Source organism: Lithobates pipiens, unplaced genomic scaffold (assembly GCF_037356315.1).
Source record: "Lithobates pipiens isolate NorthernLeopardFrog02 unplaced genomic scaffold, aLitPip1_a1.2 Scaffold_8, whole genome shotgun sequence".
In the NCBI taxonomy this organism is placed as follows: Eukaryota; Metazoa; Chordata; class Amphibia; order Anura; family Ranidae; genus Lithobates; species Lithobates pipiens.
The window spans coordinates 285,468,254-285,486,269 of record NW_027507903.1 but is presented as its reverse complement, the minus strand read 5'-3'; the positions used below and the strand labels follow the sequence as shown (position 1 = coordinate 285,486,269).

Sequence of the window (18,016 nt, the reverse complement as noted above, 5' to 3'; positions counted from 1 at the left end):
ACAATAAATATCACTTTTTTTCATCAATAATTCATGGCGTTAAGTTCTTGTTCCCTCATACCAAGTGCTTATTTAGCCTCACAGTGCAGCAAAGAGAACTGAACAGTCTCAGTATCTGTTCCTATCAAGTAACAGCAGCAGTATCATTGTGTCAGGTCTATAGATTGGAGCTTTGAGCCTGTTGTCATTAGCAGCTGCTGAGTGAGTCAGATCAGTAGCATTGTAGATTGCAGGAATATATAAAAAAGAGATTATAAAATCTTTTTCTTAACCTAGAGTAGGAGTAGAGTAAGGCTTAGATTCACACTGCTGCCATACGATTTTGATTCAACTTTCTTTGCGATTATGTAGTGCTACTTGTATGTGGTTTGTATATTCTATGAGGCCAAAATCACACTGGAATTGCACCAAAGTAGCACAGGATCACTCTGTGCTGAGTCACGTTAATATAAACAGACATTATTGAAAACAATGTTATTGCCCTTGTCAAGTGATTCTGTGAAAGTCAAGTCGCATCTGCGTGAACCAGGCTAACTCCACTTTTGTGGGGAAAAAAATAGCACATTTAAAAAAATTTAATTTACTATACAATTGCGACAGAAGACATATTGTGATTACATTTTATTTAAAATGACTTTTCCTTTTCAATCTGCAGCACTGTCATTTTATGTCAAATGCAATGCAAGATGGCAACCTGGAGGCGTTCTGTACACAAATGATGTACAGAATGTTCCCCAGATACACTATATTACCAAAAGTATTGGGACGACTGCCTTTATACCCACATGAACTTTAATGGCATCCCAGTCTTAGTCCGTAGGCTTCAATATTGCGTTGGCCCACCCTTTGCAGCTATAACAGCTTCAACTCTACTGGGAAGGCTGCCCACAAGGTTTAGGAGTGTGTCTATGGGAATTTTGACCATTCTTCCAGAAGCGCATTTGTGAGGTCAGGCACTGATGTGGATGAGAAGACCTGGCTCGCATTCTCTGCTCAAATTCATCCTAAAGGCGGTCTATCAGGTTGAGGTCAGGACTCTTTGCAGGCCAGTCAAGTTCCCCCACCCCAAACTCACTCACCCATGTCTTTATGGACCTTTGTGCACTGGTCCAAATCATTGGTGGAGGGGTGATTATGGCGTGGGTTTGTTTTTCAGGGGTTTAGCCCCTTAGTTCCAGCATACCAAAACATTTTGGACAATTTTATACTCCCAACTTTGTGGGAAACAGTTTGGGGATGGCCCCTTCCTGCTCCAACATGACCATGCACCAGTGCATGGTCATGCAAGGTCTGTACTAAGATACACATCAGATTTTGGACATGCCCTGCAACCAAAATTTAATTTTTTTGTGTGAAATACTCCCAACGGGAAATCACATCTAAAGGGATGCAGACCATGCAACTTTTATTATTAAAACCCTGCAAGTACAGCAGCTGAATAGTAATTATAAAATTACTCCCAAGCACATGGACACAGACAAACAATTTCTTCAGAATAATACAACGTAGGACTCTGCAACAAAATTTGGTAAAATCCTTGCAATGTATATAGATCACCCAAATGTTTTTTCCTTAACAAAATGGAGTTTCTCTTAATAATATAAACATATATGTATATATTCATATTAATATATTGGACTCGACAGAAAAAATGCATTATCAAAATTGTTGGATGACTATCCCATATAGTGAATTTCCTAAATGCATAAATAATATACTGAAAAATTTAAATAAAGGTCAGATATAAATAAACGTAGATGTAAATCGATGCACATATAAATAAATGTAGACTTTTGTTACTATAATAATGTAATACCTGCTGAGTAGGTTGTTGATTTGCTGTGTAGTTAAAAACCCACAGATATTCCAAAGAACTCTTGTCAGTGCTTCCCTATAAATAATAAAACGTGATTAATTCCCTAATGCTTTATGTCGATTACACTGTATTGCATTGTAGAATGTCACAATCATACTGTATATGCAAATGTATCTTTTGTATCATTTATTTTATTAAGGAAACTATTTGATTGTTGTTGCTTGTTTTATGTATCAAAAAGATAATTACTCTTTATTTCCTGTGATTTGGAAATAAGTTGTTTAATTACATAGCGTTTCTTGTGCTATAGCCACCCAGTATATCTGAGACAGCATCGTCAGAATACAATAGCACAGCGGAAGGGATTCCCCCATATACACGCACTGTCTTGAGAAAGCAGGTATGGGCTCTCAATTTTTTTTTTTTCAAGTTACAGCAGCACCACAGTAAAGCATTAAGAATGTCATCTCATCCTTGGAGACCAGACATAAAAGCCAGCAAAAAAACATTCACCGGACACTTTATTAGGTACAACTTGTTAGGATCGGGTTGGACCTTCTTTTGCCTTCAGAACTGCCTTTATTCTTCATGGCATAGATTCAGCAAGGTGTTTGAAACATTCCTCAGAGATTTTGGTCCATATTGACATGATGGCATCACGCAGTTGCAGCAGATTTGTTAGCTGCACATCCATGATGCGAATCTCCCATTCCACCAAATCCCAAAGATGCTCTATTGGATTGGGATCTGGTGACTGTGAAGGTCATTGGAGTACAGTGATCTCAATGTTATGTTCCAGAAACCAGTGGTGAGATGATTTGGGCTTTGTGACATGGTGCATATCCTGCTGGAAGTAGCCATCAGAAGATGGGTACACTGTAGTCATAAAGGGATGGACATGGTCAGCAACAAAACTCAGGTAGGTCGTGGCATTTAAACAATGCTCAGTTGGTACTAAGAGGGCCAAATTGTGCTAAGAAAATATCCCCCACACCATTACACCACCAGCGTAAACCATTGGCAGGATGGATCCATGCTTTCATGTTATTTAAGCCAAATTCTGATCGTACCATCTGAATGTTGCAGCTGAAATCGAGACTCGTCAAAACAGGCAATGTTTTTCCACTCTTCTATTGTCAAATTTTGGTGAGCCTGTGCGAATTGTAGCCTCAGTTTCTGTGATAGGCTGTTGGACGTTTCGCTACAGTTTACTGTTCTTAGCTGACAGGAGTGGCACCCGGTGTGGTCTTCTGCTGTTGTAGCCCATCTGCTTCAAGGTTCGATGTGTTGTGGATTCAGAGATGGTATTCTGCATATTCTGGTTGTAATGAGTGGTTATTTGAGTTACTGTTGCCTTTCTATCATCTCAAACCAGTCTGCCCATTCTCCTCTGACCTCAACCTCAATTTGCGGTCACACAACTGTTGCTCACTGGATATTTTCTCTTTTTCGTACCATTCTCTGTAAACCCTAGAGATGGTTGTGTGTGAAAATCCCGGTAGATCAGCAGTTTTTGAAATACTCAGACCCGCCCGCCTGGCACCAACAACCATGCCACGTTCATAATCACTTAAATCCCCTTTCTTCCCCATTCTGATGCTTGGTCTGAACTCACAAGTCATTTTCACCACATCTACATGCCTAATATACAAAAGAAAATGTTCTGGTGTTGCCAGTGACACACCTCCATCCCCAAATTAATTGCAACAAAGAAGAGTTAAAGTTGTAACTTTAAATAGGGAGAACACAAAAAGGTCAATGAGAGCATACAAAGTAAACATGGTTTATACATTTATTAAAATTGTATAACATTCATCATATATTAGATACCTGAAAAGAAGAGGTGCCAAACCACATGGCAGTGATAAAGCACAACATTACCATGGAGCCACATACATATATATATATATATATATATATATATATATATATATATATATATATTATATATTAGAATTGTTGATGTACAGTAATACACAGGCATCATATAACTCAACATGTTTCGTGATTTGCTGCTCGCTCCTTCAGGAGTAGATGTAAATGCAGTGTATATATGGACTGAGCCAATGTCTCAAAAGCCAACAAACCAACAGGTGGCAGCAAGGTGTGTCTGTCCCAGGAGCTGAAGGGAAGGAATCAGCAAAGACCCACCAGGGGACAGGTGGAGGGCAAGCATAACATGGGAGCCAAAGAGTGTGACCTTTGATGTCCCTCAATGTCCAACATGATTTACAACATGAAGCCATGGCGCCACACTTTACATGCTGAGGACACACTGATGCTGCAAATCATGTTGGACATTGAGGGACATCAAAGGTCATGCTCTTTGGTTCCCATGTTATGCTTTTCCTCCATCTGTCCCCTGATGGGAGTTTACTGGTTTTCTGTTGGTTTATTGGCTTTTGAGACGTTGGCTCAATCCATATATACACTGCATTTACATCTACTCCTGAAGAAGTGAGCAGCGACTCGTGAAAAGTGTCAAGTTATACGATGCCTGTGTATTACTGTATATCAACAATTCTAAAAAATATATATGTATGTGGCAGCTTTTTAATGTTGTGTTTTATCACCGCCAAGTGGTTTGGCACATCTGTTGATGCATCTCATATACAATGAATGTTATACAATTTTAATACATTTATAAACCATGTTTACTTTGTATACTCTCATTGACCTTTATGTGCTTACCTCATTTAAAGTCCCAAGGGTGTAACTCTTCTTTGTTGCATCTACATGCCTAAATGCATTAAGTTGCTGCCATGCGATTGGCTAATTAGCAAATTGTGTTAGCAAGCAATTGAACTGTTGTACTTAATAAAGTGACCGGGGAGTGTATATTGTTATTTTTGTTAGGTAATTATGTCACTGGTTGGCAGAAGCACAATATGTCTGTGAAGGTTCTTATTTACCCAGGTCATGGTATATCTATTAGTAGTTAGTCACATGCAACTGGACTTGTTCTGTAACTTGAAGATGTTTTGTAGCTTATCCAAGCCACTTCATATCTACTAAGTGAGTTGATTTTCTAAAACCGGAGAGTGCAAAATCTGGTGCAGCTCTGCATAGAAACCAATCAGCTTCCAGGTTTTATTATCAAATCTTAATTGAAAAAGGTGAAGTTAGAAGCTGGTTGGCTACCATGCACAGCTGCACATATTTTGCACTGTCCAAGGAAGATACCCCACAATTTACAGCAAAATAACCATGTAAAAGATGAAGAGGAATACTTACCTTTCCTGTGGGAAGCATGGGAAATCTTTGCAGAATTATGTAGATATTCGCCAGCACACAAAGGATCCTCAATTTTGTCAAAACGGTTTATTATTCAAAGAATGATCACATCACAAAATGGTGTGGTGCAATGTTTCGGAGTAACTCAAGACCCCTTTGTCAGGCATGTGATCACATGCCTGACGAAGGGGTCCTGTGTGGCTCCGAAACGTTGCACTGCACTGTTTTGTGATGTGATCATTCTTTGAATAATAAACAGTTTTGACAAAATTGATAATCCTTGGTGTGCTGGCGAAGATCTACACATCGCATAGGTTTCAGTATCCAGAGGGCTGTCGCTACAGCACCCAATACTCTAATGCCCCGTACACACTATTGGACTTTCTGGCAACAAAACCATGGATTTTTGTTCAAAGGATGTTGGCCCCAACTTGTCCTGCATACACATGGTCACACAAATGTTGGCCAACAATTACGAACATAGTAATGTACAAGACATACGTGATATCTCTATTACGAACACTAGTTTTACAAAACCGAGCGCTTACGGCTCGTACTTGATTCCGAGTATGCGTGAAATTTTATGCGATGGACTTGTGTACACGTGATCGGAAAGTCCGACAACAAAGTTTTTTGGGTGGAAAATTTGAGAACCTGCTAGCCAATATTTGTTGGTGGAAAGTCCGACAACAAATGTTCGATGGAGCATACACACGGTCGGACTTTAAGCCAACAAGCTCACATCCAACATTTCCCATCGGAAAGTCCGACCGTGTGTACGCGGCATAAGAGCTTATTCCAGGAACCTATGTGTAGGGAATATGGACTGTGATCTTCGCAATCATGACACAGTAATGGTGTAGGGTTGGCACAGAAAAGCACAGAATGCATCAGGCAATGCAACATCTGAAACTTCTGGGTATGTTAGAGTGCTGTGTGGTTCCTCTGGATCACTATAGTGATGTAGGGTTTGGTCAGGAGAAACCACAGAACAGGAAGTGTTGGATACCAGTGCTGCCATGCCGGTAGCTAATGAAGAGAGTAAGGATTTCCCTTGCCACATGCTGTAATTATAAGCATTCTTTGTCTTCCTTTTCCGGGGTAATGTAACACTTAGTGCAGGTTCACTTTAAATTAACTTTTTACAGGGTGTTTCAAGATGATTTTAAAGCATCTATGGGAAAAAAAGGATCATAATTACCGTGGCCACTGGAACCGCTCATTTAAATGAGAGAAAACATCTTCTCATATGTTGTTATTCATCTCATTTGAATAATTAGAATGTTTTAGGTGTTTTATATGGGAAGTGTATTATAGGCGCCTTTCACATTTTGGGCATTATTGACGTCTATACATTTTACTAAAAAAGCATAGTAAATGTAATGTAATATTTATGTATGTTAGGTGGCTTAAATTATTGTTTGTATTCTACTTCAATGAAAAAAGAAAATTTCAAGAAAAAATGAATGGTCACTATGATTAGAAATATATTTAGTGAAGAAGAGAAATTGTTATCCTTTGTTACCTGGATATCGTTCCTTGCCCCTTGGGATCATTGTTCCGAAACATTTGGTAAATATAAGTATGAGAATTAGTTAGCTTCTCCCTAATTATAGAAATTATCTGCGAAAAAAATAAAAAATAAATGTACAATTAAATGATCCATTTTCATGACAATAGAGAAGATTAGCTGCACACCAACTTCAATCAACAAGGCGCACAAAATATTATTTCTGTTACTGTTTAATGTTTTTTCTCATCTTGGAAAGTCCTATTGTTATTAGGCCTCTCTTCTTTAATTAATATTCTGTTTTTCTCTTTTTTTGCATCTAATTTGACTTTTTTACATTACACTTGTGCAGTATTTAGAAAACACCAATAATTTCTGTGCAAAACTATTTAAAAGCGATGTATAGCTAAACCTTTTTTGTGCTACTAAAGTCTCAAATTTTTTTGTTAAAAAATAACAAACATGTTATACTTACCTCCTCTGTGCAAGGGTTTTGCACAGAGCAGCCCAGATCCTCCTCTTCTTGGGTCCCTCTTTGTTGTTCCTGGTCCCTCCCTCCTGTTGAGTGCCCCCCGGCAAACAGCTTGCTATAGGGGCACCCGAGCCAAGCCACGGCTCTCTGTGTCCATTCAGACACAGATCCATAACCTGGCCCTGCCCACTCTCACTCCTCATTGGCTTACTGACTTTGATTGACAGTAGTGGGAGCCAATGGCGCTTCGGTGCTGTCTCCAATGAGGAGGGAGAGTCCCAGCCAGGCAAGTCACTCGTGCAACATCGCTGGATCTAGATGGGCTCAGGTAAGTTTTAGAGGGGCTAAGGGGGTTGCTTGCTTTTTTATAAAAGCTGATCATTGGAAAAGAGCAGGCTGAGTTCCTAGCAGAGCAAGTGAACTGATCACAGTGTTTTCTCCTCCTTAGTGTGGTCAGTTTTTAACTGGAAAAGCAGAGAGACTGACAGGATCACCAGAGATTTCACACAAAGGAAGCAATACAAAGAGGTCAGGATACTGTTTCATATAATTACATGGTACAGCAGGCACATATCAGGAAAAATGAAATGTTGGGGTAACAAACACTTTAAAGTGGATGTAAACTCGATTCATGAAATTTGAGCTGGGCACATATATCTGCAGTGTTCTCTTATCTCTCTTCAAAGCACTAAGTCCCGTGGCTTTCTCCTGCTCCATTCTTCTGTTATCAGCATGAAAACTTCTGACAAGTTCTCCAAAATGTGATAAAACCAGCTTCAATTTTGACTTTTGACTGACTTTTTCAATGGAATTCCGTCGAATTGGACTTGTCTACACACAATCACACCAAAGTCCGATGGATTCGACCGTGATGACGTACGACCGGTCTAGAATAAGGAAGTTCATAGCCTGTAGCCAATAGCTGCCCTAGCGTCAGTTTTCATCCGTCAGACTAGCATACAGACGAATGGATTTTTCGACTGGACTCAAGTCCGTTGGAAAGATTTGAAACATGTTCTAAAGCTAACGTCCGTCTGATTTTTCGACAGCAAAGGTCCGATGAAGCCCACGCACAGTCAAATTGTCCGACAGATTTGTTCCGTCAGACCTTTGCTGTCGAAAAGTCTGGCCGTGTGTACACGGCATTACAGAAAGCTGCTCTACTTACAGAACAGCTCTGAAAGTCTCTGCCTATGTGGTGGGGAGTGTGTGCTTTTCCTCCAATCAGCTGTCTCCCAGTGTAATCCAACGCTACATTGCACTGCTGACTGAGGAAGTGAAAATTCTATCACCATGTGCACTTTCTAAACAATATATAAAGCTGAAGACAACAGATATACATGTAAAACTTAGATAGGGAGATTTGTTTCATCTCTGTGAATCATCTGAGGCTGTTCACTTCACTGAGTGTATGTGAGGGTTTACATCAACTTTATTAATGTAAAGAATGTATTAGCTAAAAAAACACCAAGGCTTTAAAACCACTTTAAAAGTATGGTATATATAAATAAATGTTGTAATAATTGCAGCTTACAACAGTTTATGCAAGAAAGGGGCCATTAAAAATTTTCATTGAAGTATTCGTATTCCAAATGTAGATAAGGTCAATATAAACTGAAGATTTACCAAGTGGTCATTTATCTCAAGAACTGCACAAAGGGCAAAGAGGCACCGGATGAAGGTAGGAAAATTAGATTTTGCCATTAGTACGGAAAATAGTTATATAGGTAAGAATAGATATTTAACTCTGTGACTTAAAGGACAACTTCATCTTTAGTACATTTGTCATTTAATAGAACTTTCCGCCCCATTGATTGCAGTCAAACTAGGATAACAACTTACTCTCTGATCCAGCTATATTTTCTCTGACAAGGTCCTAGCCAGCTCTTCTTCATACAACACATTCATGCCATGGCCCCACTCATTCCTATGAGCAGGCAGTACTCATGGTGGCCTCCAGTGGTCACTTGGAGTACAGCATATCCATAGAAATGAATAGGCCCAGCTGGCGGTCTTTACATTTAGGAGATGGGGGGAATTTATTAAAGGTGTATACAGCATTCATTGTCCAGTGCTTTACTCAATTGCTGGGGTGTTCTCAATAGGCAAGCAACTGACACTTCCAGGTAATGTCAGAGTGTACCTATTCCTCACCACCCCCAACATTTCTGTTAGCCCCTCACTATGATAAGCTGCCTCACTGGCCAGTAGGAATATCACACACAAGAAAAATATATAGTGCTACTACCCATAAACAGGACTATCACCAGAGCTCACAGGTGCTTGATCCACAGTCGTTTGTCTGTAAGAAACAATCCATTAAGGTGATCAACACAGCTAGTTGTTTTTGAAAAACCTTCCTGTTTATTGAAAACCACAGTGTACAAATGCAGATAAAACTAGTTGACGTGTTTCAGCCTACAAGGCCTTAGTCATAACTACAGTAGTTATGACTAAGGCCTTGTAGGCTGAAAGGCGTCAACTGGTTTTATCTGCATTTGTATACTGTGGTTTTCAATAAACAGGACGATTTTTAAGAGCAACAACTGGCTGTGCGGATCACCAGTAGGAATATGCATGAGGCAGGAGTGGGAAGGCATGCTCGGTCACTACCTGGAAGTGCTGGAGCTTTTCAAAACAGGTCATCCTTAAGCTGTAAAGTGCTCCCTCCCGTGAGGTAATAATTAAAAAAAGAACTGGATGCTTCTTCTGAACTTAAACTGCTAGCTTTTAAAAGCAAGCAGTGAAAGTGCCTAAATTTTACCTGGTATCAGCTTATTGCAGATCCTGTACAGCAGGGCCACAATTCAAAAAGGCAGAAGCCAGTTCAAGGAGCCAATCAGTCTGTAAGCTGACTGGAAGAATGTTAACAGGAGGAGTAATAGAGAGATCACTGTGCTTTTTCTCCTTTCACTGTTTTTTTTAACCACTTCAGCCCGGGAAGATTTGGCTGCTCAATGACCGTGCCATTTTTTGCCATACGGCACTGCATCGCTTTAACTGGAAATTGTGCAGTCGTGCGACGCTGTGCCCAAAAAAAATTGACGTTGTTTTTTCCCCACAAAAAGAGCTTTCTTTTTGGTGGTTTTTGATCACCTCTGCATTTTGTTTATTTGTGCTATAAACAAAAGAAGAGCGATTTCTAAAAAAAAACACAATATCTTTAACTTTTTGCTATAATAAATATCCCATCTTTTAAAAAAAAAAAAATAAACACATTGTTTCCTCAGTTTAGGCCGATATGTATTCTTCTACATGTTTTTGGTAAAAAATAAATAAATAAATAAGCGTATATTGATTGGTTTGCACAAAAGTTATAGTGTCTACAAAATAGGGGATAGATTTATGGCATTTTTATTATTATTATAATTTTTTTCTACTAGTAATGGCGTTGATATTGCAGTGAACAAATTGGACACTTTGGACACATTTTTGGGACCATTATAAAGCGACCAGTGCTATAAAAATGCACTGATAACTGTATAAATGTCACTGTCAGGGAAGGGGTTAACACTAGGGGGCGATCAAGGGGTTAATTGTGTTCCCTAGGTGTATTCTAACTGTGGGGGAGATGGGACTGACTAGGAGAGGAGAGATATCGGTTTTCATACTTTGTATGAACACACAATCTTTCTCCTCTCCCCTGAGAGAACCGGGATTTGTGTGTTTACACACACAGATCGCGGTTCTCGCTCTGTCACGAGTGATCACTGGTGCCCGACGCTCATCGCGCCCGCTGGGCACTCATATCGGCTCCAGGCACATGCTGTGGTCATGCCTCCTACAGCGTCTTAAAGGGCCAATGTACAGCTATGACGCCTCGCCCAGGGGAGCCATTCTGTCGCAGCATAACTTCAACGGCTGGTTGGGAACCGGTTAATCTTGTAGCGAGCTGTTCTTTTGTATCTTTTTATTTTTGGCTGCTTTAAAAAGAGTAATAATTTAATTATCAGTATAGTTATTTATTGTTTGAGTTATCAGACTTTAAAATTCTCTACCAAAGTAGACAGTAATGAATGTCTTTACTTAGTATCTCCAGTTATATTTACAGCAGGATTGCATTGATTCGAAGCTGCTCAAGCCCCGTCTGCATTTGCTTGTGCTTAATGGATCTGGAGCAGCCTTCATTGAGGTTCACATCTGCTTCTGTTGTGCACAGGTATGCTTAGATGTTTTTTCCAAGTGCAGCTAAAAGTGGTATTAAACCAAAAACTAAAAATGTAATATATTGCAGCTTACCAAACCTTAGATGTGGTGTCTGCATCAATTTTCTTTTTTAGGTTTTTCCTCTGTTTTCACCTGGTGATCTGGCCAGTAACACACCTCCTGTATTAGAGTGCCCCACTCTGGATGAAAGAGCACAGGGGCACCTTTGGAGAGCAGCATTGTTAATCTGGAGGGAGGCAAGTGTTAGATGTACTAGCAGATTTAGATACACTAACAAATTGAAGCCACACTCCAGGCTTGCACTTTATAAGCTTTTTCATTTTGTTATAAAGGTTTTACATAAATGAATAAAAGTGGACCATTGAAGCACCCTTGTCAGTGGTAAATGGTTTGCCCCACCCCCTAACTGCTACATCTTCAAAACAGCTTGTACTGTTGAAAAACAACAGACTTACTGGCCATATTACCAGGTGTAAATACAGGAAAGAAAGCCTAAAAAAGAAAATTGATGCAGCCATCACATCTAAGATAGCTTACTTCCTGGGGCTCTTCTTCTTGGGTCCACATTACTGCCTGCACAATGTGGACATCTCCTATTGGTGGAAACAACACTTGCAGTGGCCGAGTCCTCCCTCATTGGCTCTGGAGGCAGGAGAACACACAGTGATGGTGAGGGGACAAGTGCCAAAGAAGATAACAAGCATGATAAAATGTCTGGTCTCCAGGGTAGGAAATTAGCTTGGCTCATAGAGGAAACTATAACTTTGATCCATTATACTGCAGGATGGTATTCGGAATCAAAGCAATGAAGTAAGGTAATTGAAGCACTTTTTGAATTTTTTTTTTGGGCTGTAAAATATCTCAGATTTGCAGAGTAGAGATGATCTAAGTGAGATTCATCAGTAAAGTTTTTTTTAGAGCTGGATCCAGTTTGACTGTTATCAACAGCGTCAGGATGAAGACAATTCTCACTGGGGAGGTTAGTTTTGTCCTCTTCTTTATCAAGGAACTTTATTACACTAGTTTCCCTTCAATAGTCTTTTGTCTTTTTGCAGCATTACTACCATAACTCACCTCATTAACACTGTAAGCCTGTGTGATAGCCATATCTACAGATAGACGTCCACCTGCAGTCTTCGCTCTCATATTTTCTTTCCCCTTTTCATGCTCTGTAAAGAGACAATTGATAGTAAATAAAACCTGGTGCTGTAAGTGCTTAAAAAGTATTAAACCAGCCATAGACGGATTTAAATTTGCATGGTTTAGCAGAAACCAGACAAATTTCTATCCATCTATGGGCAGGGTGGTCTGGACTTGACGCAAATCACGTGACATTTGGGCGTTCGCTTTGCCGGCCGGCTTTTCTTAACGCTGATTTGACCTTTATGTTTGTGAGTATGTTTTTTATTATGGAATAAAAGATTTTGGTTTATGGTTTTACGCTATGGGAGTCTTTGCTTGCCTTTTATGAATGGTCCAACCACGTGAAAACGAGGTGATGTCCCTGTGTGATGACCCCTAAGATTTCTGATATCAAATGCCTTTCTGATTCTGGGATTTGGTAAGCGCGCATTTTTACCATTTATCAGCACGGTGTTGGTGAAGGAAATTCTCTCTCTTGCACCCGCATAGGATTTCTTGAGAAGAAACACTTATGATTATTGGACTGTTATGCCCACGATTACATCTTGATGAAGAACTGTTTTCTTATATATAATTTTTGAGCACTCTATTCATAATATTATTGTTCACAAGAATTCTGTGCACTTTACCACTGTATGCTCATGACTACGTCTTTATGAGGAACTGTTGCTTATATATAATTTTTGAGCACTTTATATATATATATATATATATATATATATATATATATATATATATATATTTTTTTTGTACACTTGATTATTGTATGAGTTATAGAGTATATTTTTATTATTCACTTAGTTGGGTTTTTGTATTATAATTTTTGACCAGTTATAGTGTATACATATTATTCTGTTATAGGTTTTAGATATATTTTTTTTAGATTTTTGTAATTGTGAGCGCGGTTGAAATTCCTGACTTATATGCTTTATAGGTGTGTATCACATCGTATCAATCGCAGCCTTTAGATATTTAGACTGATTGTTGAGAGATTTCTTTAGCGCAGTATTTTTTTCCCAAATTTTTGTACAGGCCGGTTGTACTGAAGTTGACATATCGATTAACTTCTGTACAACCAGCCGGTTGGATTTTTTTCTTGCAATCACTTTCAGTAGGGAAGGCTCCCTGTGCTCCCCAACAGCACAACATAATAGTGCCATGGAAGGGATTCCCCCATCAAAACTGACTGTGTTCATGGGGGAGTCAAGAAATTTTCTTTGCTTCTACCTGTGGTCCACAAAGGATATCAATCCACTTGGTGTGCACCAAATGCCTTAGCAAACCCAAAGTAAGTAGTACATAAATGTAGCAGTGACATCATCACTGTGTTGCTTGTGCAGAGAAGAGCCATGGGATGGTGGGAGGGACCCAGCAGGCTCCACAGACTACAGGCTGCCTGCAGGAAACTACAGGAGGGGGCGGAGACAGGACCAGTCACCCTGCACAAGGAGAGAGAGCAGCAGTGACCGGTCTTTATTACAGGAAGCACAGATCAGGAAAGCACACAAAGATTCAAGGAAAAATACACATGACCCTTGTATTTAGATTATATTTGCTTATCTTGAGGTTCAGCTTTAAGAAAGCATTATGTCTTTAATGCTTTTTAAATGGACACATAAATATACAGTATATTGGCTGTTAAGTGTGGTGTTTTTTGTTTTTTCCATCACAGAAGTTTTTTGAAATAAAAGATCAATATAAAAAAAACAAAAAACTTCACATTAAACAGAAATACAAAGCAATTCACTTATGAATATGGTATATGCCGTAATATGCTGGGATCGATTAATGAAAATTGCAGGAAATGCCTGTGTTATCTACAGCCACCAATCAAATTTAAGTTTTCGTTAACACCGAGCTCTTGAAAAATTAAAAGTAGACATATAGGAGGATTGTGCTGACTAGAAAGACCATGAAGGAATGGGTCATGTTCTGTTTACATATGCTTCCATTATGAATAGTGTTTAGTGGATGGAAAGAGGAGCTTAATGTGCCCCTGCTTCCATTTTTAAAAGTTGAGACTATAAATAGGTTAGGACTGGTTTCTATGGTCAAAAGCCTCCTCGCCCTCCCATTTTTGATAAATCATACCCAATGTTATTGAGATCATTTTACATGGATATATACGTCTGTATCTACACTACGTAACATAATACTGTTAGCAATTATATATATCTTGCACTGACTCATGTGAATCTGAGTTTGTTTTGTTGACTGGGAGTCTAATAATATAGTTGCTTATAATGTACATTTCTATACCTTATCCCTGATTCTGAACTAGCTATTTATCAGAAGTCAGATTTGATCCACCAACAGTGTTTTCATAGCTCCCAACTGTCCCTGATTTTGAGGGACTGTCCCTGATTTGGAGCAATGTCCCTCAGTCCCTCATTCCTTCTCATTTGTCCCTCATTTTGGTCTGAGCTATATAGATTTATATAAAATGCATTTTTTTATCTATCAAAAAGTGTTTACCAGTGCTAAGCCTTTCATCTGATTTCTAAATTGCTGCATTTGTAAATCCCAAAAGCCAATATAAAGGATGAGTAGTGGTGAAAAAAGCACTTGTGGGTTTAACCAATCTTTTTTTATCTTTTGTACAATTCTCCTTTAAGGGGGCGTGGTAAGGGGGTGTTTCCTATGCCTTCATACTTTTGCTGATAGGTGTCCCTTATTCCCATCTCAAAAAGTTGGGAGGTATGGTGTTTTGAATCAAGAAATACATTCATACAGTTGTGGCAGTTTTATTACTAATGTCGTGTACACGCAACTGGACTTCGAAGGACATGTCCGACAGTCTTCCCGACAGACTTTCAGCAGAGTTACAACGGACTTTCGGAATGAACGGACTTTAACACACACAAGCACATCAAAGTCTGACGGATTCGAACGTGATGACGTAAGACCGGATTAGAATAAGGAAGTTCATAGCCAGTAGCCAATAGCTGCCTTAGCGTTGGTTTTCGTCCGTCAGACTAGCATACAGACTAATGGATTTTTCGACCGGACTCAAATCCGTCGGAAAGATTTGAAACGTTTTATTTCTAGGTCCATCTGACTTTTGGGAAAAAAAAGTCAGCTGGAGCCCATACCCGATCGTAATATCCAGTGGATTCATTCCGTCTGACCTAGTCCGTCGAAAAGTTTGGTTGTGTGTACACGGCATTAGAGCAGGGGTCTCCAAACTTTCTAAACAAGGGGCCAGTTTACTGTCCTTTAGACTTTAGGGGGGCCAGACGTTGGTGTCAGTTGGCGGTAGAGTGTCCCATCATTTGTGTCAGTAGGAAGCATAATGTCAAATCATTGGTATCAAGTGCCAGATATAGTTAAGAAAAGGGCCCCGTCTGGACCCAGAGATGCAGTTTGGAGACCACTGACTTCAAAAAAATCAAGCCACATTTTTTATTAGGTGCTTATTTAGATTTTGGACAGGCTGATGAGGTGTTACAACTTCTTCCACATCTATTTTGCTGTCTTTGTCCCTTAGGGCTCTTTCACATGTGCAAACCGTTCAGATCCACCTGTCAGTTTTTTCAGCGGATCTGAACAGTCGCTCTCTATGGAGCGACGGATGTCAGTGGTGACATGTCTGCTGACATCCGATTCGCCCCAATCCGATCTGCTCCGCAAAATCCAGACGGATGGATGTCCTATTTGCCATCCGTCTGGTGGATCGGATCGTATGAAAATGGACAGGCGGTCTGTAATCATCCGATCCCCCCCATAGAGGAGAGCAGAGATCTGACAGGTCTGTCCCTGCACAGTGTGCAGAGATGAACTTGTCAACTGCCAGCTCAGCGGGGATCAACAGAGCGATCCCTCCTGGGCAAGCGGATGGCTGAATACGGATCCACACATGTGAAAGGGGCCTTATGGGGAGAAAAAATTCTGGTAGTAGGTACACATGTAATAAAAGTCGGCTGTTTCAGAAGAAAAGTCGGCCGTTTCAGCAGGAACCATCTAACATGTTTACTGCTGTCTGTTCAACATACGATCTGATCCAACAGACGGATGGAAAATAGGACATCCATCCGTCTGGATGGTCGGCCGTTTCAGCAGGAACTATCTAACGTGTTTAATGCCGTCTGTTCAACAGAAGCCAGTGTAACTGGAAAATCAGCGCTGATCAGTGTATTCTGAGAGTATTGTCAGAATACAATAGAGCAGTGGGAGAGATCCCTGCATCACACATTGTTGTGCTGGTGCGGGGATCTGTCAGTTTCTTTTTCGATTAACCCACTGGTTGAATAAAAAAAACAAAAAAAAAAAAACAAGACTGAACATGTATACCCAGTTTAACTTTTTTTTTCCTGTTCCAGTTACCATTTCCACCAAGGAAAAGACAAAGGGGGGTTTTCCAACACACACAGAAGAAAGGTTTGACTTTTCTTCCAATTTTGAAAAAAACAACTAACATTTTTATCTACTTTCAGTCCTGAAAGACATGGTTGTGGAATGAATGGTTTTCATGTCTACTCCCTACAAAATTGTGACTGTATAAATGATTTTATATGAGATAACAACATTTCTGCTGATGATGAAAAAACTTGAGGTCAATTACTATATAAGCTGCACCTTTACTTGTGCTGCCTATACAGTAGGTATTAGCCATCTGTATGAAAAATTACATTCATTTTTTTTTTTTTTGCGAATCTATGGGCAGCTGAAGTTAGAACTAATGGCTCCTGGATGGCAGTATAAACAACTAACACATCCAGTGCTTAAAGAGGAGGTCCACCTAAAAAAAAAATATTAAAAGCCAGCAACTATAAATACTGCAGCTGCTGACTTTTAATAATTGGACACTTACCTGTCCCAAGGTCCAGCGATGTTGGCAACCGAAGCCGATCAATTGCTCGGCTCTCGGCAGCTGCCGCCGCCATCCTCAGTGAGGGAATCAGGAAGTGAAGAATTGGGGCTTCACTTCCCATTTCCCTACTGCGCATGAGCGAGTTGTGCTACGTGTCTTAACTGGTCCCCGGTATCTCCTGAGACCCGTGTGTCTGTGCAGACAGCGCGGGGAGAGGCGTAGACTCCCATGGGAGTCTATGCCCAGAAGTGGGTACAAATACCTGTCTTAGGCAGGGTTCCGAAAAGTGGAGGTTCAATTTTTGTGTGAACCTCCGCTTTAAAGTGTTACTAAAACCACAACAGTAAAATCAAATCAGTCTCTATATGCAGTGAAGCATGTTTATTATACTCACTGTGGAACATAAGGGGTTAATCCTCCACATTGTGTAAAAAGGCTGTTTGATCCTGTATGCACTTGCATTGTCTCCAAAACATGTTTGGATAAGACAGAATTGACATGCTCAGTTTTATGTGTATTGCTACAGAGTTATTTTCTCTTAACCTCCCTGGCGGTGTGATTATGTCAGATTTTTGATGCTCAAAGCGGTACATTGTTTTGCATAGAAATTTGGTGTTTTATAGTGTAGGCCTGTAATTCTAATGCCACGTACACACGATCAAACAATCCGGTGGAAAAGTCCAGCGGACTTGAGTCCCCCCGTGTGTGGGTTCCAGCAGACTTTTTTTACCCAAAAATCCGGCGGACTAAGAAAGTAGTTTTGCACCAAAATATGTCCACCGGACTCGCAGTCCGGCGGACAATACGGCCATGTGTGTGCTAGTCCACCGTACTTTTGAATTGAACAGACTTTTCCCGCACGGA

General features: G+C 40.0%; 1 protein-coding gene across 1 annotated transcript in view; it reads right to left on the bottom strand.

The window, feature by feature from the left end:
• The window catches only part of LOC143962069 (EF-hand calcium-binding domain-containing protein 6-like), a 162,469-nt gene that overhangs the window by 117,241 nt on the left and 27,212 nt on the right, over positions 1-18,016 (bottom strand). The window contains exons 2-4 of the mRNA XM_077471403.1: positions 12,274-12,368; positions 6,576-6,673; positions 1,817-1,891 (exon numbers count right to left, since the gene is read on the bottom strand). Of these exons, the coding sequence (XP_077327529.1) occupies positions 1,817-1,891; positions 6,576-6,673; positions 12,274-12,368 (268 nt within the window). The remainder of the gene's footprint in view (positions 1-1,816; positions 1,892-6,575; positions 6,674-12,273; positions 12,369-18,016) is intronic.